Source organism: Dendrobates tinctorius, unplaced genomic scaffold (genome assembly GCF_039654945.1).
Source record: "Dendrobates tinctorius isolate UK_male_01 unplaced genomic scaffold, ASM3965494v1 ptg000064l, whole genome shotgun sequence".
Taxonomy (NCBI): domain Eukaryota; kingdom Metazoa; phylum Chordata; class Amphibia; order Anura; family Dendrobatidae; genus Dendrobates; species Dendrobates tinctorius.
Genome location: NW_027361732.1, coordinates 13111267 through 13134934, shown reverse-complemented (window position 1 = coordinate 13134934; position 23668 = coordinate 13111267). Strand labels below are relative to the sequence as shown.

At 43.6% G+C, this 23668-nt stretch overlaps 1 protein-coding gene across 2 annotated transcripts in view; it reads right to left on the bottom strand.

Annotated features, from left to right (window-relative positions):
• EPSTI1 (epithelial stromal interaction 1) overlaps positions 1 to 22219 on the bottom strand; it is a 149178-nt gene extending 126959 nt beyond the window's left edge. For both annotated transcript variants that reach the window (XM_073580307.1, XM_073580306.1), the window contains exons 1-2: positions 21970 to 22219; positions 2525 to 2583 (exon numbers count right to left, since the gene is read on the bottom strand). In XM_073580307.1, coding sequence (XP_073436408.1) covers positions 2525 to 2583; positions 21970 to 22163 — 253 coding nt within the window. In that variant the 5' untranslated portion in view covers positions 22164 to 22219. The remainder of the gene's footprint in view (positions 1 to 2524; positions 2584 to 21969) is intronic.
• Between the last annotated feature and the right edge of the window lie 1449 nt (positions 22220 to 23668).

Sequence of the window (23668 nt, the reverse complement as noted above, 5' to 3'; positions counted from 1 at the left end):
TCACACTCCACCCTGCCATCTAATGGTCATCCCAAGGTACTGCACGTCCACTACACTTTTCTAGTTGTTTCCCCACTGTAATCACTGTCTCCTACCTACACTGTGCAAACCTATCTTTCTTCACTCTGACTAGTCCGTCCGTCCGTCAGGTCACCTTCCCTACAGGTACCTCATTCTTACCTGCTGGATCCCCTTTATAAAGAGTGACGGAATAATAATAATGTGATGTTTTGCATGTTATAAAAAAGCAATGGTCTTCATGGTCTGCCATGAAATATGTATACTGAACATTATATTAAACATGAGCAAAAAAAAGTTCCTACTACCCTTATCTACTTTGGTACGTCATGGCAGCTGGTCGAGGGCAAAGTGAACTTCGAGTGCCAGGTGTGAACCTAGCATTCGAATGCTGGCATCCTTTATGCCTCTTGCAATAGCTGATAACTAGGGCTCATACACAGATATGATGATGTAGGGAAGTAGGTATCGCAAGAGGCATCTAGGAAGCTGGCATATCAATGGCAACTGAGGAAGTTCGCACTGCCACACAGTACTGAAAATGTACTAATTTATAACTCCTATCTAATGAATATGACTCTTTGGCATTGATTCATCACGCATGGCGTTTTGTACACCAGTCTTGATGAACTGTGTGCTGGAGTAAGATGCACCAAATTTATTAAGTGACATACTCCTCTTTAATAAATTTGGCACATCTTTCAGCTACTGTGCGCCATCCAGTCAAGGACTGGAGTAAATTTGGCTTGTAAATTAAATCACTTTAATGGCATAAAATATGATGAACTTGTCAGGTGTGCTTGACCAAGCTCTGTCCTGTCTAAGCTCCATTCACTTTTTAAAAAAATGTTGGTGGAGCTGGTCAGAATTGGCATAAAACATCAAAAGGTCCATCTTTTCTCTGTGCTAAACTTTTAGCAAGATTTCAAACAGCTTATAAGAAAAAAATGGTAATTATTTACTACTTTATGAATTGGCGCCTTAGAATTGTGCTATAATCATCAAAATTTTATACAAACTCATATATAACTTTTGTAAATGCTGTTCAGCATCTCTAACATTCAGATATGAATATTCCTAAAGCACTACTTTACTTGAAAGGAAATCTGTCAGTAGGATCAACCCTCCTAAGCCATCTACATGAGCATGCAGGTCATAAAAAATTGAATAAATTGATACGTTGATATTTGCGATCCAATGTTTTATTCCAGTTAAAGCTAAGTTTTTCTTAATATGTAAATAAGCTGATGATATCTATCGGCTAAACATTGAACTGCATGAGAATATGCCTCCTTATTTTAAATGACAGAGGGCATTACCAATGTGACACACGTAATGGCTGCTTTCTGCTCTCCTGATCTTACAAAATAGCTGTGAGTGATTACATAGTGACTGGAGTAGAGAAGCCATAACTGTGATTACAACTTACTCAGTACAGCAGAGCTCAATTTTGTCTCATTACAAACACATTTGCAGCTGCCGTTCTCCTTCCAGAATGCTTCAGCTTCCATCTACAGATAGTCAGTGTAGGGTAAGAGAAGTACAGCAGAGCTCACAGCACAGTGACAAGAAAACTGCTGAAGTGTTAGTAAAAAGACAAAATTCTCCGTTGCTGCACTGTGTTGGTTGTAATCAGGCACAGTTCTGCAGTGAGATCAGGAGAGCAGACTGTCAGACATTACATAGCTCACACTGATAGATCCTGCTTTTATTTAAAATAAGCTCTGGAGGCAGATTCTCAGGGAGATTTACATTTAAGAAAAATGTGGATTTCTCTTGAATAAGACATTGAATCACAGATATCAAAGTGTCAGCTTATTCAACACTGTGAACTGCATGTCCATATAGACTGACTAGGAGGGTTAATCCTATTTCCAGATCCCCTTTAAGATCCACCATCTACTAGTGGGAGCTAGACTTTCCTGCTTAAAAGGTAATGCATATTTGCATCCTATTGTCCAGCAGCTGTAACTAAAAACCCCCAGTTTCTGGATCCATAGGGGTCATAGAAATTCTAAAATACAGGAAATGTTGCAAAGTAATGAATCCACCATCATGTCATCATTATACATAGTAATTTTAATTGACAGAACATCAGCAAAGTGTGATTTTTTTAATATTGGAAATTATATAGTGTACCAACCTCACAAACGCCATAAGATTACAGCTGTTTATTATCAGTATTGTATATAACTAAAGACTCAACTTCACAAAGCTCCCTGTTACTCAATTTTACTGAACATTAGCCACAATGTGTGCTACTGCATGGTATGCAGAACTGTATGACTAAGCTCTTCATTTCTCTGTAAAATGGTATGCAATAAAGAATGTCAATTTTTGTCAGATTTTGTGTGTACCCAACACATAAAAATTGCATGTAAAATTGGAGCCCTGGAAAGGTACATTATGGACACTTCGTGCATAGCTATATTAGTAATGTAAGGAGATTGCAGAAACAAATACAGTACATAAAGCTATGTTAGGTATTTGTGTAAGGTTTTCTTACTTCTGAGAAGTTTTTCTCTTTTTGTTGGATTTGGTTGAAAAACCTGGCAGGGACTTGAGCTGCAATATGATAGAGATTACAATAATAATTATTAACACTGAATCAATATATACATTACTTTTAGCATCTGATATTCAAACATAACAAACATACAATTCGAGTCATAATAAATGCATTTACAGTAGGTTTTGTAGCTAATGTGTGTCTCATACATTATCATCACCAGTAGAGGAGTGGATGTGTTTTTTTTTTAATGAGGACACTGCAGTCAGGATTTTCTGCTACTTAGGGTACATTCACATGGCCATATTTTCAGTCCCTGAACTGTCTATTAAAAAAACTCAGACAACACATGGACCAATGTTCTGACACCATAAATAGGTTGTCAGTGTGGGCTCTTGAAACAGCGTCACTATGTAACAATACTCATTAGCTTGACTCGACTGCAGAAGCACGTATGAAGAATCCAGAAGGTCTACTTTCAAAGTGAGTTTTTGTAGTTATGTACAATTCCAATAGTTAAAAAAGACTATTCTGAACCAGAGATGCAAAGACATAAGCTTCTTAGCATGACTGACATACACAGAAGGAGGAAGAAGGTAGAGGTTACTGACATCAGAGTTAGGGAGGCAGTCAGGGAGAAAGGGAGCACAAACTTCTAAAAGGCATACCTACCGGTAATTGGACACCAACATAACAGCAACAATACAATACTATATAATTCGCATTTGTGGGACATGACAACCAATGTAATGTTATTCAATCGGGCTGTTCAGATGACAGTTTTGTTCACATGAACTGAATGTCCGTGTGAAAAAACAGCAGCATACACTAGTCTCTTCCGTCTTCTGGATGAGACTCGCTATTAGGGTTGGCGGTTTGCACTAAATAAAAAAAAAAGTGTAATCGCAATCCGGGGTCCACTGTCCTGCTGCTAGTGAACAATGATCGAATAAAAACAGCGAGCATTCAAGTTAGACTGTGTTAACTCCACACAGTATGAACAGAACGCAGAGTACCTAGCTCTGTTAACTTCACAAAAGGGTAGTGAACCAGGGTTGAGCTTGTCTGTAACTGAACTATGCTAATAGCACACATGAACAAAACAGATGCTAAGCCAAGCGGAATAACTCATATGATCCTAGAAACAATAACCTGTTGACTTCACAGGGAAATATAACGCAAAGGTACGAAACCGCATAAAGATGCGACCTGCCAGCAAACGTGTACATTCTCCGTGCATAGAGAGATACACAAAACATGCAGACAAAGTGGTAGAGTATCCACCCATACACACCAGACATAAATGTTACTAGCGTGCCCGCATGCGCCACTGAAAGCCTTTTAAACCCTAAGCTCCACCCCAAACACTCACGCCCAGCCGGCCGTGACATCGCCCGCGGGCCAATCCTGAGCTGTAAGGTGATCTCTGGACTTAGATTCCAAAGCGCAAGGCTGCACCTGTATATCACTGGTTACCATAGACTTGCCTGGAGAGCCAGCAGTAACCAAACATATACCATGAGCCTAAGCAAAGACGCTGGGGCCGACGCCTGTGCTGAGCAGCCATTGGAGTGGCTGGACTTGAATGGGAGATCACAGCACCAGGCAATGCTTGGGATTTATCCTGTGCAGCAGGAGAATCCCAGAGCCTAACATTACCCTGTTCGCTAACATCCCCTCCCCAACAACGATTGCCACACTTGAAAGCCGCCACAAGCTGGGGGGCATGGATGCGCTCTTGCTCAATGGCTGAAGCTCTCCTTCGCTCCAAGCGCTCAGTGGTCATTTAAGTACTAGAGTGACCACCCCGTTTGAAGGTATGTGCCCCAGAGTGACCCTCCGACTGAAGACTAGATGGCACATAGTACTTGCCCGGGGACACCTGGGCCTTAAGACACAAACTCTCACAGAAACTACCTCATTTCTGTATGCTCCCTGTTGCCCAATCGATCTGGGGGGAATGGAGGCACAGCCAAGACATCCCCAGAAGTACCTCATCCATACCCTCAGAGATAATAAGAAAAGAGACTATCTCCTGATGTTTTGGAGACATGGTGAGAGTAAAGGGCCCGTTACACGTAGCGATATTGCTAGCAATATCGCTGTAACGTCACTGGTTTTGTAACGTAGCAGCGATATTGCTAGCGATATCACTACATGTGACACTTACCTCTGACCGGCTCCCCCACGATGATCGCTGATCGCGCGAGAACGGCCTGGGCCATTTCTCGTCGGCCGATTCCTGCTGGGCTTCCTGTGGCGCTGACGAGCGACGCATGGACGCGGGCGGGAGGACGTCAGGATTGCCTCGTCTGACACGTAAGTAGCGACCCCCGACCACTGCCATGTCACTGGTGAGATCTGCCTGTGTGGCAGCTCACTAGCGACCACTTAGCGATGCACCAGCGATCCATATCGTTGTCGGGATCGCTGGTGCATCGCTACGTGTAACAGTACCCTTAGAGGTATAGTCTGATGTGAGAAAAATGGAGAATGGAAGAAGAAGGGTTGGACAAGGAAATTACATCACCAGGTTTTTTTTTGGTTTGTCAAGTTTGTCAAAGTTAGATATCTTTATTAGCTTTCAAAAACGCAGACAAATCCGCAGTAAAAACCGCAATTAAAAACCGCATCAAAAACCCGCGGCTTTTTACCTGCGTTTTCTGCCAAGAGATGCGGATTCTGTGCGGAAAAATCCGCAGGCAAATCCGCAATGTGTGCACATACCCTAAATGTGATCACAGGGTGCAGATGTGTTGCCATATCTTATTGAATTGTCCCAACACCATCTTCTTTGTACAGTACTCCCATAAAGCCCAGCCAGGCAACCAAGTCTTCATAAGAGATTGTGATTTTTCACAATATACTGCACTATAAGTGTATTGCAGACAATATAAAGTATATGCAATCAAATGGACTAAAAACATACCGTAAGTAAAAAGTAGTAAGAACGTTCATCTCAGTGAATCGAGAATTTCTGTGCTTTGCTACTAGCCTGGCCCCAATACTACCAGAACATTACCTGATAATTCGGGTCAGTCCTAGCAAATTTAGAGCAACTTTTACAGAAAGAGGGACATATGTGCAGCGTCAAATTTTGACCAGGCCCCTAATCACATCCCAAGCCACACGCATTTACAGTCTCCTTCTACACTGGCATGAGGAGATGGCAGAGGAGACATGTTGGCAATCAGGGACAGACAGCAGGGCACAGACCCAAATCTGGGACTGTGTTGCTATATCCAGGAAGTTGGATTTTTTTTGTTCATTCATTGTTGTAGCAGCAATAACTTTTTCATTTTTATGTAAGCTTCCCTGTATGAGACCTTACATTTTTTTGTCTGTAAGACCGTGTTCACACGTAGTGTAAGTGTTGTGTTTTTCTTCTGCAAGTGGCCGCCCTAAACTACACAGAACAATATTCTCTGGTTATTGCATTTTTGATGCTTTTTAAAATGTGTCTTCCTCCTTTTTTATGTTTTTTCTGGTGTAAATTTGAAGCAACATTTTTAATGTGCTTTTTTTATAGTACAGAAAAGCTTTGATTCTGCATTTAAAAAAAAAACATGCTCTTACATGCTATTTTTTTTAACATGTTTTTAGGATCTCCATGGAAGTATAGAGAAAAAAAACACAGTTCAGGCTGGTTTCACATTAGCGCTTTTTAAGCGCACGCACGGCCGGGGGTAGCTCCGCCCCCGAGCCGGCTCTCTGCCCGGCGTGCCCGCCCCTTGCTTGTAGCGCCGCCTCCTAGCAGACAGCGGCGCCTGCGATCGGCGCACCCTATCTTTAGCATAGGGTGCGCAGATCGTGCGCAGGCCGTGCGCTAGTTGCGCTTTGACCTGCGCTGCGCACTTTTGACGGTGCGCCGTGCGCGCCAAAATCGAACTTTTCGGATTTTGGCGTGCACGGCGCACCGTCAAAAGTGCGCAGCGCAGTTCAAAGCGCAACTAGCGCACGGCCTGCGCACGATCTGCGCACCCTATGCTAAAGATAGGGTGCGCCGATCGCAGGCGCCGCTGTCCGCTAGGAGGCGGCGCTACAAGCAAGGGGCGGGCACGCCGGGCAGAGAGCCGGCTCGGGGACGGAGCTACCCCCGGCCGTGCGTGCGCTTAAAAAGCGCTAATGTGAAACCACCCTCAGCAGCGTCTTTAGAAGCACAGTTGATCAGAGTTTTCATGAAATTGCATCCACTTTGCTTGGACATTTAACCCCTTCACCCCCAAGGGTGGTTTGCACGTTCATGACCGGGCCAATTTTTACAATTCTGACCATTGTACCTTTATGAGGTCATAACTCTGGAACGCTTCCATGGATCCCGGTGATTCTGACACTGTTTTCTCGTGACATATTGTACTTCATGTTAGTGGTAAAATTTCATTCAAATAACTTGCGTTTATTTGTGAAAAAAATGGAAATTTGGCAAAAATTTTGAAAATTTCGCAATTTTCCAACTTTGAATTTTTATGCCCTTAAATCACAGAGATACGGCACACAAAAAACTTGATAACTAACATTTACCACATATTTACTTTACATCAGCACAATTTTGGAACCAAATTTTTTTTTTGTTAGGAAGTTATAAGGGTTAAAAGTTGACCAGCGATTTCTCATTTTTACAACACCATTTTAATTTTAGGACCACATCACATTTGAAGCCACTTTGCGCGGTCTATATGATAGAAAATACCCAAAAGAGACACCATTCTAAAAACTGCACCCCTTAAGGTGCTCAAAACCACATTCAAGAAGTTTATTAACCCTTTAGGTGCGTCACAGGAATTTTTTTGAATATTTAAAAAAAAATGAACATCTAACTTTTTTTCACAAAAAACATACCTCAGGTTCAATTTTTTTTATTTTACCAAGGGTAACAGGAGAAATTGGACTGCAAAAGTTATTGTGCAATTTGTCCTGAGTACGCTGATACCTGATTTGTGGGGGGGAACGACTGTTTCGGCGCATGGCAGAGCTCAGAATGGAAGGAGCGCCGTTTGACTTTTTCAATGCAAAATTGGCTGGAATTCAGATCGGACGCCATGTCACGTTTGGAGAGTCCCTGATGTACCTAAACAGTGGAAACCCCCTACAAGTGACCCCATTTTGGAAACTAGACCCCCCAAGGAACTTATCTAGATATGTGGTGAGAACTTTGAACCCACAAGGGCTTTACAGAAGTTTATAACGTACAGCGGTACAATTAAAAAATCATATTTTTTCCACAAAAATTATCTTTTCACCCCAATTTTTATATTCCCAAGGGTAACAGGACCCTAAAAGTTATTGTGCAATTTGTCCTGAGTACGCTGATACCCCACATGTGGGGGTAAACCACTATTTGGGCGCATGGCAGAGCTCGGAAGGGAAGCAGCGCCATTTGACGTTTTTGGCTGGAATTGAGATCGGACACCATGTCGCGATTGGAAAACCCCTGATGTACCTAAACAGTGGAAACCCCCCACAAATGACACCATTTTGGAAACTAGACCCCCTAAGGAACTTATCTAGATGTGTGGTGAGAACTTTGAACCCCCAAGGGCTTCACAGAAGTTTATAACATAAAGCCGTACAATTAAAAAATCATATTTTTTCCACAAAAATGATCTTTTCACCCTCAATTCTTATTTTTCCAAGGGTAACAGCACCCTAAAAGTTATTGTGCAATTTGTCCTGAGTACGCTTATACCCCACATGTGGGGGTAAACCACTATTTGGGCGCATGGCAAAGCTCGGAAGGGAAGCAGCGCCATTTGACGTTTTTGGCTAGAATTGAGATCGGACACCATGTCGCGATTGGAAAACCCCTGATGTACCTAAACAGTGGAAACCCCCCACAAATGACCCCATTTTGAAAACTAGACCCCCTAAGGAACTTATCTAGATGTGAGGTGAGCACTTTGAACCCCCAAGGGCTTCACAGAAGTTTATAATGCCAGGGCATGAAAATAAAAAAATCGTATTTTTTCCACAAACATGATCAATTAGTCCCCAATTTTTTTATTTTCCCAAGGGTAACAGGAGAAATTGAACCCCAAAAGTTGTTGTCCAATTTGTCCTGAGTACGCTGACACCCCATATGTGGGAGAAAACTACTGTATGGACACACGTCAGGGCTCGGAAGGGAAGTAGTGACGTTTTGGAATGCAGACTTTGATGGAATGGTCTGCGGGTGTCATGTTGCCTTTGGAGAGCCCCTAATGTACCTAAACAGTGGAAACACCCACAAATGACCCCATTTTGGAAACGAGAACCCCTAAGGAACTTAGGAACTTATCTACATGTGTGGTGAGCACTTTGAACCCCCAAGGGCTTCACAGAAGTTTATAATGCCCGGGCATGAAAATAAAAAAATCGTATTTTTTCCACAAACATGATCAATTAGTCCCCAATTTTTTCATTTTCCCAAGGGTAACAGGAGAAATTGGACCGCAAAAGTTGTTGTCCAATTTGTCATGAGTACGCTGACACCCCATATGTGGGAGAAAACTACTGTATGGACACATGTCGGGGCTCGGAAGGGAAGCAGTGCCATTTTGGAATGTAGACTTTGATGGAATGGTCTGCGGGTGTCATGTGCGTTTGGAGAGCCCCTGATGTACCTAAACTATTGAAACTCCCCACAAGTGACCCCATTTTGGACACTAGACCCCCCCCACGGAACTTATCTAGATGTGTGGTGAGCACTTTGAACCCCCGAGTGCTTCACAGAAGTTTATAACGCTCGGACGTGAAAATAAAAAAATCATTTTTTTCCACAAAAATGATATTTTTGCCCCCAATTTTTTATTTTCCTAAGGGTAACAGGAGAAATTGGACCCCAAAAATTGTTTTGCAATTTGTCCTGAGTAGGCTGATACCCTACATGTGGGGGTAAAACACTGTTTGGGCGCATGGCAGAGCTTGGAAGGGAAGGAGCACCATATGACTTTTTCAACTCAGAATTGGCTGGAATTGAGATCAGACGCAATGTTGCATTTGGAGAGCCCCTGATGTGCCCAAACAGTGGAAACCCCCAATTCTAACTCCAACCCGAACCCCAACACACCCCTAACCCTAATCTCAGCCCTAACCCTAGCCCTAACCCTAGCCCTAACCCTAACCCTAGCCCTAACCCTAACCCTATCCCTAGCCCTAACCCTAGCCCTAACCCTAACCCTAATGGAAAAATGAAAATAAATACATTTTTTTAATTTTGTTATTTTTCCCTAACTAAGGGGGTGATAACGGGGGGTTTGATTTATTATTTATGGCGGTTTTTATTTTTGGCAGCTGTCGCACGCTAAAAGACACTTTTTATTGTAAAAATAGTTTTTGCATCACCACATATTGAGAGCTATAATTTTTCCGCATTTTGACCCACCGAGTCATGTGAGGTCTTATTTTTTGCGGGACGAATTGACGTTTTTATTGGTACCATTTTCAGGCACGTGACATTTTTTGATCGCTTTTTATTCCGATTTTTGGGACGCAGAATGAACAAAAACCAGCGTTTCATGAATTTCTTTTGGGGGAGTGCGTTTACACCGTTCCGCGTGCGGTAAAATTGATAAAGCGGTTTTATTCTTCGGGTCAGTACGGTTACAGCGATACCTCATTTAGGTCGTTTTTTTATGTTTTGTCGGTTTTATGCAATGAAAACTATTTTATATAAAAAATAATTATTTTTGCATCACTTTATTCTGTGAGCTATAACTTTTTTATTTTTTCGCTGATGATGCTGTATGGCGGCTCATTTTTTGCGGGACAAGATGATGTTTTCAGCGGTACCATGGATATTTATATGCGTCTTTTTGATTGTGCGTTATTACACTTTTTGTTTGGCGGTATGATAATAAAACATTATTTTTTGCTTTGTTTTTTATTTTTATTAAGGGGTTCGCTAAAGGGGTTAACTAATGGGACATTTTTATAGGGCGGGTCGTTATGGACGCGGTGATACCTAATATGTGTACTTTTATTGTTTTGGGGTTTTTTTATTTCAAAAAAATGAATTTATTGGGGAATATTTTTTTTTTTTTTACTAATTTATTTGGCGATTTTTTTTTAAATTATTTTTACACTTTTTTTTATTTTTTTTAATTTTATTACATAGTCCCAGGTGGGACATCACTGTCCTGTGACAGATCGCTGATCTGTCACATCACAGATCACTGTGACAGATCAGCAATCTGTCACAGGCATTGAAGAAGACTTCCTCTTGCCTGCGCTTTGCAGGCACTGAGGAAGCCAGCTTCCTGCAGGCCCCCAAAGGCCCCCGTCGCCATCTTGGATTCGGGGGCCTGGAGGAAAGGAGCCCCCCGCAGCAGCGCTGCACATTGCGCTGCCGTGGGGGGCTCAGGGAAGCACGGAGGGAGCCCCCTCCCTGCCGATGCTTCCCTTTAACTCCCGTGTTTGATCGCGGTGTGCAAGGGGTTAACGTGTCGGGGGCGGTCCGTGACCGCCCCTGACCCATTGTGCCGGGTGTCAGCTGTGATAATCAGCTGACACCCGGCCGCGATCAGCGGCGCTCACCACGTGGGCGCCGCTGATCGCGGTAGACGTACTATCCCGTCCATGGGCATAGGGGCCCAGGTCCCATGGACGGGATAGTACGTCGGATGTCAGGAAGGGGTTAAACACAGCACAATATCTACACAAAAAAATGCAGCAGGAAAAAAACTTGCATTTACGCTATGTGTGAACATGACCTACATGATCAAGCAAAGTGGAAGTGATTTCATGAAAACTCCTGCCCACGATGTTGAACTGTTTTGATGCATATTTTATTGTATAAACTTTTCTGTGCATTTTTTAGTGCAGAAAAAGAACTGTTCTGTGCTATTAAAAAGTATTAAATACTCAGCTTCACATCTGCGCCAAAAACACATCAAATAAGGGGTGAAAAGGCATAAAAAAATTACACTGCGCAACAGATTTCAGGGAAGTTATTGACCCCTGAGAAAATTTTATTGTATCTTATAGATTTTGATATGCTGAACACGAGTTGTACTTGTGAATGACACCATTGGTTTTAGCATGTCGTGTACTCGAAAACGGGAAAAAAATTCCAAGTGCGGTGAAAATGCAAAAAAAAGTGCAATCCCACACTTGTTTTTTGTTTGGCTTTTTTGATAGGTTCACTAAATGCTAAAACTGGCCTGCCATTATGATTCTCCAGGTCACTATGAGTTCATAGACACCAAACATGTCTAGGTTCTTTTTTAGCTAAGTGGTGAAAAAAAATTCAAAAGTTTGCTAAAAAAAAAAAATTGCGCCATTTTCCGATACCCGTAGCGTCTCCGTTTTTCGTAATCTGGGGTTGGGTGAGGGTTTATTATTTGCGTGCTGAGCTGAGGTTTTTAAGGATATCATTTATGTGCAGATACGATCTTTTGAGCGCCCATTATTGCATTTTAATGCAATGTCACGGCGACCAAAAAACCGTAGTTCTGGCGTTTTGATTTTTTTCCGCTACGCCGTTTAGTGATTGGGTTAATCCTTTTGTTTATTGATAGATCAGGTGATTCTGAACACGGCGATACCTAATATGTGTATGTGTGATTTTTTTATTGTTTTATTTTGAATGGGGCGAAAAGGGGATGATTTAAACTTTTATTTTTTTCATATTTTTTAAAACTTTTTTTATTTTGGCTTGCTTCAATAGCCAAGCATCCACTAATTGATCGGCTCTGCTACATATAGGCAATGAGCAGATCGCCTATATGTAGCAGAATTACAGCATTGCTATGAGCGCCGACTACCAGGTGGCGCACATAGCAATGCCTCATAAACAGCCATAGAAGTCTCGAGGAGACCTCTGGTTGTGATGGCAATGCATCGCTGACCCCCAATCACATGACGGGGGTTGGCGATGCACATATTTACGGCCCGGCAGCCGGAAGCCCTGGTTAAATCCCGCTGTCAGTGTTTGACAGCAGGATTTAACTAGTTAATAGGTGCCGGTGGATTGCGATTCCACTTGTGCCTATTGCGGGCAGCCCTCGCCGGAGCCCTCATCAAAGCAGGGGTACTGCAATTGAACGTACTATTCCATCCAATGGCAGTAAGGGGTTAAGAAACAACAGTTTACAGTCTACATTATGGCGTCAGAGACACTACATACATGTGCATCGATATCAGTAGCAAAAGCAATTGTTCAAAAGTGTTTTGCAGAAGACTTTCATTTATAATCCATGTCAGATGCTTCTCGAATAAGATTCCAGCAATAGTCAGCCAGCTTTGACGTACTCCACTTTCCCTGGTACCTTTTCTCCGTCAGCGCAATGTCTTGGTGAAATCTTTCACCGTCTTCATCGCTAATGGCACCAAGATTGGTTGGAAAAAAGTCCAAGTAAGAATGTAGAAAATGCATTTTTAGTGACATATTGCATTTCATCAAATGATATGATGTGAGCATATTGTCCATGAGTTGTTCAAAGCTCGGTTCCCTGCTGTTGCCAAGGAAGTTGAAGGTCACATCTTTAAAGGCTCTCCATGCCACTTGTTCAGCACCTTGCAAAAGACCATCAAAGCTACTGTCATTCATTATACTGTATATCTCATCTGTGGGCCAATAAAAATACCTTCTTTAATCTTTGCATCACTTATTCTTGGAAATTTCTGTTGCAAGTAAAAAAAGGCTTCCTATTGATTGTTCATTGCTTTGACAAAATTCTTCATAAGCCCAAGTTTAAAGGGAATCTGTCACCCTATTTTTCACCAATCAGCTGCCGGCACCGACAATAGGGGCTTATCTAGAGCATTCTGACTACACCGCCCCTAGGAGAGTATAATCTAACTCTTTTTTCTTATCTTTCAGGTTACATTGGGGGGCTTATCTACAGCATTACAGAATGCTGTAGATAAGCTCCTGATGTCTGTGGCGGCAGCTGATAGACGAAAAATAGGGTGACAGATTCCCTTTAATATGCAAAGGAGGGAGAAATATCTTTGCTGGATCAACAAGAGGATTATGTTTAACATTCCTCTGTCCAGCAACCAGGTTTTCGTGGAGTTTCCAGTCCTTTCCAAAATAGTGAATTTCTCATGCACGACAGTCCCACTCACAAATAAAACAACAGTACTTGGTATAGCCAAGCTGCAGTTCAAGAAGTGCAACAACTTTTAGATCACTACATACAGTATGTTCCAGTTATAATTTCTATTAAATGTGGGTCAACAGTAACTCCATATTCTCATACGTTTCTTTCATGTGTACTGCATGTCCAATAGGTATAGAAGGATAGATATTTCCATTGTGTAGTAAAACAGCCTTCAGACATAAAACTAACGAGTCAATGAGCAGTTGCAATTCCTTCGGGTCAGGTTTGCATCCAAGAGCACCAAAGAATCCCAAGACGTCGTTGCAAAAGGTTAAACTGTCGACATAGTTGAAAAATTGATTAAGGTCTTCTTGACGACTGCGAAAAACAGAAACTCTTGTTCCTGGTAATAAGAGATTCCGTTCTTGTAGCCTTGATACCAATAATTCTGCCTGCCTCTTTGACAATTTCAAATCTCTGACCAAGTCACTCAGATCAGCTTGACTGAACAGATGTGGATTAGATGTAGAAGGCTCAAAGTCTGGGTCTGCAGCAGTTTAATTTTCCACTGACATTGTTAGTTCATCTTCGTCGTCCTCCATTGTCCGTACTTTGGGCAGTTTTGGAACATGTAGACTTTCATTGTGTGGCACTGGTCTTATGGCTGAAGGAAGATTAGGATATTCTATTGATTTCTTGTTCTTTGCTGAATATCCTGCTACATTTGTAAGGCAGAAGTAGCAATCTGTTACATGATCTCTCTGCTCTCCATATTATTGGGACAGCGAATGGCATTGAAGGTCGTGATCCATTTAGCCATGCTCTAAGTATGCCAGTATGTCAGTTTTGCACTGGTCTTATATCAACTAAAGGTACTGTCACACTTAAGGCCCCGTCTCACTAAGCAATCTCGGTAGCGAGATCGCTGCTGAGTCACAACTTTTGTGACGTAACAGCGATCTCACCAGCGAGATCGCTGTGTGTGACAGCGATCAGCGAGCGGCCCCCCTGCCGGTATCGCTGATCGCTGCAAGAAATCTCTGGCCATTTCTTTGGTTGCTGGTCTCCCGCTGGCCAGCACGCATCGCTGTGTGTGACAGCGGGAGACCAGCGATCAGGTGTAAAAAATAATAAAAAAATAAAAAATATAGTTATTCTCACCTTCCGATGTCCCGTTCAGCCATCCTGCCTCTCTCCACGCTCCGGTCCCAGTGATCCTTTGCACGAATGGCCGCGAGACTTTGTTATCCCGCGAGACCGTGACATCTCGCGGTCATTCATGCAAAGGATCACTGGGACCGGAGCATGGAGAGAGGCCGGAAGACTGCGCGGGACATCGGATGGTGAGAATAACTATATTTTTTATTTTGATTCTATTTTTCACAGGATGGCCAGCGATGCCGGGCGCTCGGCATCGCTGTGCTGATCGCTGGTGAAGCTGTCTGTGTGACAGCTCACCAGCGATCACATAGCGACTTACTAGCGATCCTGACACCTTGATATCGGTGTCGGGATCGCTGGTAAGTCGCTTAGTGAGACGGGGCCTTAAGCGATGCACCAGCGATTCCGACCAGCGATATGACGTGGTCAGGATTGCTGGTGCATCGCTAAGTGGTCGCTAGTGAGCTGCCACACAGGCAGATCTCACCAGCGACATAGCAGGGGTCGGGGGTCGCTACTTACCTGTCAGACGAGGTGATCCTGACATCCTCCCGCCCGCGTCCACGCGTCGCTCGTCGGCGCCACAGGAAGCCCAGCAGGAAGCAGCCGACGAGAAACGGCCCAGGACGTTCTCGCGCGATCAGCGATAAGCAGCGGGGAGCCGGTCGGAGGTAAGTATCACAAAATCAGTGACGTTATAGCGATATTGCTAGCGATAATCGCTTAGTGTGACAGGCCCTTAACTTGGACAGGACTATGCTCCTAATGAGCACTTTCATTTTATAATTTACTGCATAACTGAATTCTTACCTTTTTCTTAGAGCAACTGTAACTGAACATTCTAACCATTTTTTGGAGTAACCATATTGATTCATTAAAACTGGAATATCAAAAAATCAAGAGTTGTCCTGTACATATTTAAGCTCTGGGTGGAGACATTATATTACTTGTATGTATAAATGTATTCTCAATGATTTCTCTCCACATGGGTCACCAATTGATGGCATATTCATGTTTCATGAATTTGAATTGATTTACACTTCCTAGGGCAGAGATGGCGAACCTTTTAGAGATCGAGCACCCAAACTGCAATCCAGAACTCACTTATTTATTGCAAAGTATCAACATGGCAATTTAACCTGAATATTGAGGTTTTAGTTTAGAAAATCAACTCATACATTAGCGCCGCTATAGAGTTTATAATAGCAAAGCACTTGTAAGCACTGCACTTCAAGCCTAAGATACTAGCCACCAATTGCAGTGCAGGCCTGTTCTTGGATGGAGAGGATTTTAATCAAAAGTAAAATTCGAAACTTGTTTGTTTTTACAACCTCTTTGCAATTGTAATCCTTTATCTATCAAGATGAGAATAACCCATTAAACCAGAGATGTCAAATTCAAATACACAGAGGGCCAAACTTTAAGGCTGGGTTCACATTACGTTTAGGCAGTCCGTTAGACGGACTGCATTACACCGTGGCATAACGCTATGTAAGGCAGTCCGTTAATGCTGCCATTGCCCTCCATTGTCGGGCGCATAGCGACGCATGCTGTAAAGTGGCACACATTCACAATGTGCAGTCATTCAGTGATGGAGCCTCGGATGCGGGCTGCAGCGATTGCGTTATGCTATACCGTTTAACCAGCCCGTCAACGCTATGCGTTGAACGGGCTGGTTAAACACAATGTGAACCTGGCCTAACGCTTGCACAAAGTCAAGGGCCAACCTTGATATTAAAAAAATATCTACAATTGAGGACGTTTTTCCTTATCAAATAAAATAATTAACTTTTGGAATTATATTGGAATAATAATATGTTATGTAAGAGTAGTAAAAAGCATATGGCCCAATGGCCTAATTTAAATATATAATAACAAATGATAAAAATCTTGAATAAAACAGATAAAGTATGATGCAAACAAAAGTGCTCCCAAACACAGTATGCTACCCAGATAGTGAATTCCTCCATAGTACCCTCCACACTAGTGCTCCATACAATATAATGGTCCCACATGATGCTCCATATAGTATAATCAGTGGCGTATCCAGGGGGGGGCAGCCGGGGCAGTTGCCCCGGTCGCAGCCAGCAGGGGGGCGCAGTCGGGCCGCCTAATGCAGCGGTCCGCAGTGTCTCCCCCCCGGCGGCTGCGTTCTGCCGCTCCCCATCCTGTGAGTCGGCGGTTCTCTGTGTCGGCTGTCAAGCTGACAGCCGGCGCAGAGAAGGAGGCCGCGCCGGCTCCCAGGCAGCAATTGTACTGGCGTCTATACAGACGCCTGTACAATTGAGGAAGCTCTGACCGCCGGGTCAGAGCGACGTCAGCAGCGCGATCATGTCATGTGATCATGCTGCTGATGTCACTCCCCGGCGCCCAGAGCAAACGCTGGTGGTAAGTGTGCTCCTCTGTGGAGCTGAAGAACCACCGAAGATGGGAGATGGGGGGGTGTTGAGTGGGGGGGTTATTGAGTGGGGATGGGTGTTAATGAGTGGGGGGTTATTGAGTGGAGATGGGGGTTAATGTGGGGATGGGGGTTAATGAGTGGAGATGGGGGTTAAAGTGTGGGGGTTAATGTGGAGATGGGGTTAATGTGGGGATGGGGTTAATGAGTGGGGGGTTAATGTGTTGGGGTTAAAGTGTTGGGGTTAATGTGGGGATGGGGGTTAATGAGTGGGGGGTTAATGAGTGAAGATGGGGGTTAATGAGTGTGGGGGTTAATGAGTGGAGATGGGGTTAATGAGTGTGGGGGTTAATGAGTGGAGATGGGGGTTAATGTGGGGATGAGGGTTAATAAGTGGGGGGTTTATGAGTGGAGATGGGGGTTAATGTGTAGGGGGGTTAATGTATGGGGGTTAATGAGTGGAGATGGGGTTAATGAGTGGGAATGGGGGTTAATGAGTGGGGATGGGGGTTAATGAGTGGGGATGGGTGTTAATGAGTGGGGGGTTATTGAGTGGAGATGGGGGTTAATGTGGGGATGGGGGTTAATGAGTGGAGATGGGGGTTAATGTGGAGATGGGGGTTAATGTGGGGATGGGGTTAATGAGTGGGGGGTTAATGTGTGGGGGTTAAAGTGTTGGGGTTAATGTGGGGATGGGGGTTAATGAGTGGGGGGTTAATGAGTGAAGATGGGGGTTAATGAGTGTGGGGGTTAATGACTGGAGATGGGGGTTAATGAGTGTGGGGGTTAATGAGTGGAGATGGGGGTTAATGTGGGGATGGGGGTTAATAAGTGGGGGGTTAATGAGTGGAGATGGGGGTTAATGTGTAGGGGGGTTAATGTATGGGGGTTAATGAGTGGAGATGGGGTTAATGAGTGGGAATGGGGTTAATGAGTGGGGATGGGGGTTAATGAGTGGGGATGGGGGATTATTGAGTGGGGGTACATAATGTGTGGGGGATTTGGGAGTAGGGACGAGGGATTATTCAGTGGGGATGGGGGATACTTAATGTGTGGGGGGATTTGGGAGTAGGGACGAGGGATTATTGAGTGGGGATGGGGGATACTTAATGTGTGGGGGGATTTGGAGTGGGGATGGGGGGTACTTAATGTGTGTGGTGGATTTGGGATGGGGGGATTTGGAGTGGGGATGGTATTTAACGTGTGTGGGGAGATTTGAGGACACAAAATGAAGAGTATGTATGAGGGCATATATGAGGAAGCAGTATGGGGGATGGGTGCAGACAGTAAGGGGTGCGAACTGGTGAATGTATGTGGGCACAGTATGGGGAGTGAGGGTGATGGCATGTGTGCAGACACAGTATGGGGAGTCAGGGGTATGTGTGAGCAGACAGTATAGAGAGTGAGGGGGTAAATATATGAGGAGACAGTATGAGGAGGGAGGGGAATAGCGTGAGGCGACAGTATATTGCAGACATTTTTATTTAGGAGCATTATAATGACACTTCTATCTTTAAGGGCATCGTGTGGAGATTTGCTGCAGAAGACCGGAGAAGATGGAAGTCTGCTGAGACGAGATGTGGATGAGAAAACTCATCATGGGGTCTGGACAAGAAGAAGAAAAGGAGAATGACTGCAGAGACGACGTCATATATAAGGTACCTGGATGTAAATATTATTAGTGATACTAATTCTCATGTTTTTATTTGTTAGGAACATTACAGGGGTTGTCCAGGTTTGTGCTGAGTCTGCTGTCATTCTATGTGACTGCAGACTTCTGAATTCTCACAGTGCTCACTGAATGCTGTCAGGATTCTCTCATGCCGGTAATTTACATACATGCGGTCACATGCTGACTAGACATGTGTGGCCTCACTCAATGATAATGAACAGAGCGAGGCCGGGCACGTCTAGTCGGAATGTGGCCAGAATTATACAAATCACATACTTGTGCTGACATGACTGTATATCGGCAAGGGAGAATCCTAAAAGTGTGCAGTGCATTCGTTGTGAGAATTCAGAAGCTGCAATATCAGGATTCAGCTCTGCAGGTTCCAGTAGTCATCACATGGACACTTCACTCATATGCGATTTTCATAGTTATAGTCTTGTGACAACGAGCTTCTCTTCCTGCTTTCAGTTTTTTACTGAACATTGAGAGCATTAGGGAGAGCAGCTCGTGGCTACATGGCTAAGTGTGCAAGTCACATATGTACTTTTTTTTTGGGGGGGGCGCCGAACCAAATTCTTGCCCCGGGTGCCATAAAGCTTAGATACGCCTCTGAGTATAATGGCTCCACACAGTGCTCCATACAGTATAATGGCCCAACATAGTCCACCATACTGTATAATGGCCCCACACTGTATAATGGCTTCATTTAGTACTCCATGCGGTAGAATGGCCCCACATAAATAAATAAATAATTACTCACCTCTGCCAGTTTCCCCGCTGCTCCGGACTCATCACATATCACAGTCCTACCTGTGCGCACGAGAGGTCTCCTCAGCACTACCGCTGCTGCCACTCTCCTCTGCACATGCGCCATCACCTTCACCCTCCTAAGAATGCTCACAGCAGAGGAGAGTGGTGGCGAAGCTAGTGATGAGAGAGATGGCGCATGGGCTCAAGAGAGGCCGCACATGCAGAGGAGAGTGGTGGCGGTGGTATTGGCGTGAGGTCCCCAATAGGAGAGCTCTGTGTGCCCTCTCTGGAACACATATCATAGTACTTGGACAGTGGTGGCGAATCTAACATAAAAATTTGTATATTGGTATATTTCAATAAAGATTGATTGTTTTAGTACATGGGAATCTTTTTGTTGACTATACAGTATATATACAGTGTAGTTAATTTATTTTTCAAAAGTACTACATGCTCTAGGTTACATGTGGTAATAGTATTGCATTTTAGTTGTTTTTTCTGTAATATATATATTTGTAATCCTGAGTGTAATCTAAGACTCGTATGATCTATTAGTCAAATGACTTTCAATGATACAAGGCTAAAAAAAAACACAAAAAAGTTCAGGCGCTAAAACATACCAGCCAAGCTAACAAAAAAACAGCAAAAAACTGTGGAAAAATGGCAGACTTTAATGGGTGATTGGAATCTGTATTCAGAGTGAAATCGCAGCTTGATTTTTTTCACTGGCAGAATTTGTCAGTGAAAAAAATTGTTAATTAGCAATGACACATTGAATAACATTGGTCCGAGTACTATCCAGTAAAAAAAAAATCAGATAACACTCGTCACGTCACGTCAGATGTATACGCTGGTGTGAGTGAGTCCTTACTGTCACTACGCCCTGTACAGGTTTTACCCAGGCTCCTATTACATTCTGTTCTGTCACAAGAAAATGAAGAGGAAACGAAAGTAAAACTAAGGACGAGTCAGAGAAATGAAACTAAACATAAAGCTGTATGACAGAATGAGATCCTGAAATCTGAAGCCTGTGTGCCATAGAGCAGAGCAGGGCAGGGTCATCTGAAAATCCTCTGTCAAAATACATTGCAAAATATACTGAAAAGAACCAAGTAATGTTAATACAAAGAATAACTAATGAGAACACATCATTGGTGCAACCTGTGCATCTGCATAGGGGCCCAAGAGGTAAGGGGGCCCATTTCCAGCTCCAAAGCATAAGAAATTTTGCATTATAAAGGAGCTATTGGACTGTAAAAGGCCCATAAACTATTCTTGCACAGGGGCCGTTTTAGGTCTGTGTCCGCCAGTAGATTTTAATATATTCCTTGGAGTCGCCTATGTAGTCTTGTGTTTTCTTAGGGTCCCGTTACATTTAGCGATGCACCAGAAATCCGAACAATGATACGACTCGGTCAGGATCGCTGGTGCATCACTAAATGGTCGCTAGTGAGCTGCCAAACAGGCAGATCTCTCCAGTGACGCAGCAGTGATCCAGCGATGCTCGGCGGTCGCTCTTACCTGTCACACGGCAGCGATGATGACGACTTACGCCTGCGTCCATGCATTGCTAGTCGGCGCCAGCGGGACGCTAACGAGGAGAAAATGGCCCTGGGCAATCGTGATCAGCGATATCCAGCGGGGGGGCCGGTCGGAGGTAAGTGTCACATGTAGCTAGATCGCTAGCAATATCACTGTTGCATCACAAAATCGGTGACGCTTTAGCGATATCGTAAGCGATCTCGCTATGTGTAAAGCCCCCTTTAGGCTCCGTTCCCACAATGAGCTGTTGGTGCGATTTTGACGCAGTGTTTAACTTTGCTACATCAAAAACTCAGCATCTTACAGTTCCAGCAAAGTGGATGGGATCTGTAGAAATCGCCTACCCACTGTGCTTTTTTCACTCAGTGTAAAATGACCTGTGGTGCATGTGTCCAATCCGCAGCATATCGATTTCTCTTGCGAGTACACCAAATTTTCTGTGTGGATTTTTCCCATAGATTTACCTTAGATGTGGAAAATCCACAGGTAATAAATGCACATGCGTTTTTAGTTCGTTTCCATGGCAGAAACGCATAAAAAGCTGCACGTAATCGACATCTAGGTATAACAATAAAGTTTTGTCAAAGCCAAATACCAGGAAGTTTCAAAAACAAAGCAGCTTTATTATGACAAACCAAAAGAGCAAAAAAACCCCGTTAAAAAGCAATAAAATGCATGGTAAAAAAATGCAAACAAAACGCAAAGGAAAACCACAAGTAACCTAAGGAATATGTGCAGAAATTCTGTATCATCAAAATTTCATCAAAAACTCATCATGGGAATGTAGCCTGAATGTCCCAAGATCTTTAATGACATTTATAATGTTTTTAATATAGTTTTACAATCCCAGTCCACATTGAGCTACATGTAACTATAAAGTAGAATAGGTAACACTTACTATTGGGACTCTGGAGCAGTGTGTGGAGTCTGTGCAGCTGGCTGTCCATCTATGCCATCCTGTTGAGGGTCTGAATTCTGCTGCTCTTCCATTCCAGTGCCTTGGTTGTAATTTCTTTGGGATTGGAAATTGTTTTGACTTGTCATTGTATTTCTTCCTCTGCCATACATACTTTGTCTAGTTTGTCCATACATACTGAGCTGCTTTCTTTTTCTCTCCTCAGAGATACTGTATAATGAGAACCAGTGAATGTTGATCAGTGACATGTCTAACTCCCCACCCATGTACAGCCCTCATCTAGCCTTAGGGAGTTTACACTATGTCAGGAAATAAAAGTTAGAACAGTACTCCTATTAAAGTTGTTATCCTCTTAATATATTGCAGTCATCATATTATTTGTGCTTACAATAGCTCGTTTTGCCTTTCTCCCCAGCTAATTCTTCTATTTTCTCCACTCTTTACAGAAACAAGAAGTATCTTGTCCCTGCAGAAAACATTCCTGGGACATACTAAAAAGAATGAAAAATAGGAATAGAAAAAAGAATGAACAAAACTTATAGGTCCAAAACTATGGAAAGGTATAATAGATTTTTCGGGCATCTGAAACGTTGAACATAAAATATATGTAGATAAAAGGGAAATTAAAAAATATCCCATTATTATTCTTATTATACATTTTTATAGCTCCATATATTCCATGGCACTTTACATGTCAAAAGGGGGCAAATGTAGACAAGAACAATAAACATGAGCAAAACAAGGCACACACAAGTACAGAAAGGGAGAGGACCCTGCCCGCGAGGGCTTACAGTCTACAGGGGATGGGTGGGGATACACTAGGAGAGGGTGTAGCTCATTGTGCGGCAGTTCAATAGACTGACGATCACTGCAGGTTGCAGGCTTGTTGGAAGAGGTGGGTCTTCAGGTTCTTTTTGAAGGTTTCCGTGGTAGGCGAAAGTATGATGTGTTGGGGTAGAGAATTTCAGAGTGTGGGGGGAGGCACGGGAGAAGTCTTGTATGCGGCTGTGGGAAGAGGAGATAAGAGAGGAGTAGAGAAGGAGATCTTGAGAGGATCGAAGGTTGCGTGTAGATGAGTACCGGAAGACCATGTCACAGATGTATGGAGGGGACAGGTTGTGGGTGGCTTTGCATGTCATAGTTAGGGTGTTGAACTGGAGCCTCTGGGCAATAGGAAGCCAGTGAAGGGCTTCGCATAGGGGAGAGGCTGGGGAAAAACGGGGAGACAGGTGGATTAGTTGGACAGCAGAGTTTAGGATAGATTGGACTGGTGCCAGAGTGCTAGAGGGGAGGCCAGAGAGTAGGAGGTTGCAGTAGTAAAGGCGGGAGATGATAAGGGCATGCAATAGTGTTTTTGTGGTTTCGTGGTCAAGGAATGCGCAGATCCGGGAAATGTTTTTGAGTTTGATACGGCAGGAGGAGGCAAGGGCTTGGATATGTGGCGTGAAAGAAAGGGCAGGATCGAGGATCACCCCAAAGCACCGAGCATGCGGGGCTGGGGAAGGTGAGCAGCCATTGAAATTGATGGATAGGTCTGGTGGAGGGGAAGAGTGAGATGGGAGAAAGATGATGAATTCTATTTTGTCCATGTTCAGTTTTAGAAAGCGAGCAGAGAAGAAAGCAGAAATAACAGACAGACATTGTAGGATTTTAGTCAGTAGGGAGGTGAGGTCAGGTCCAG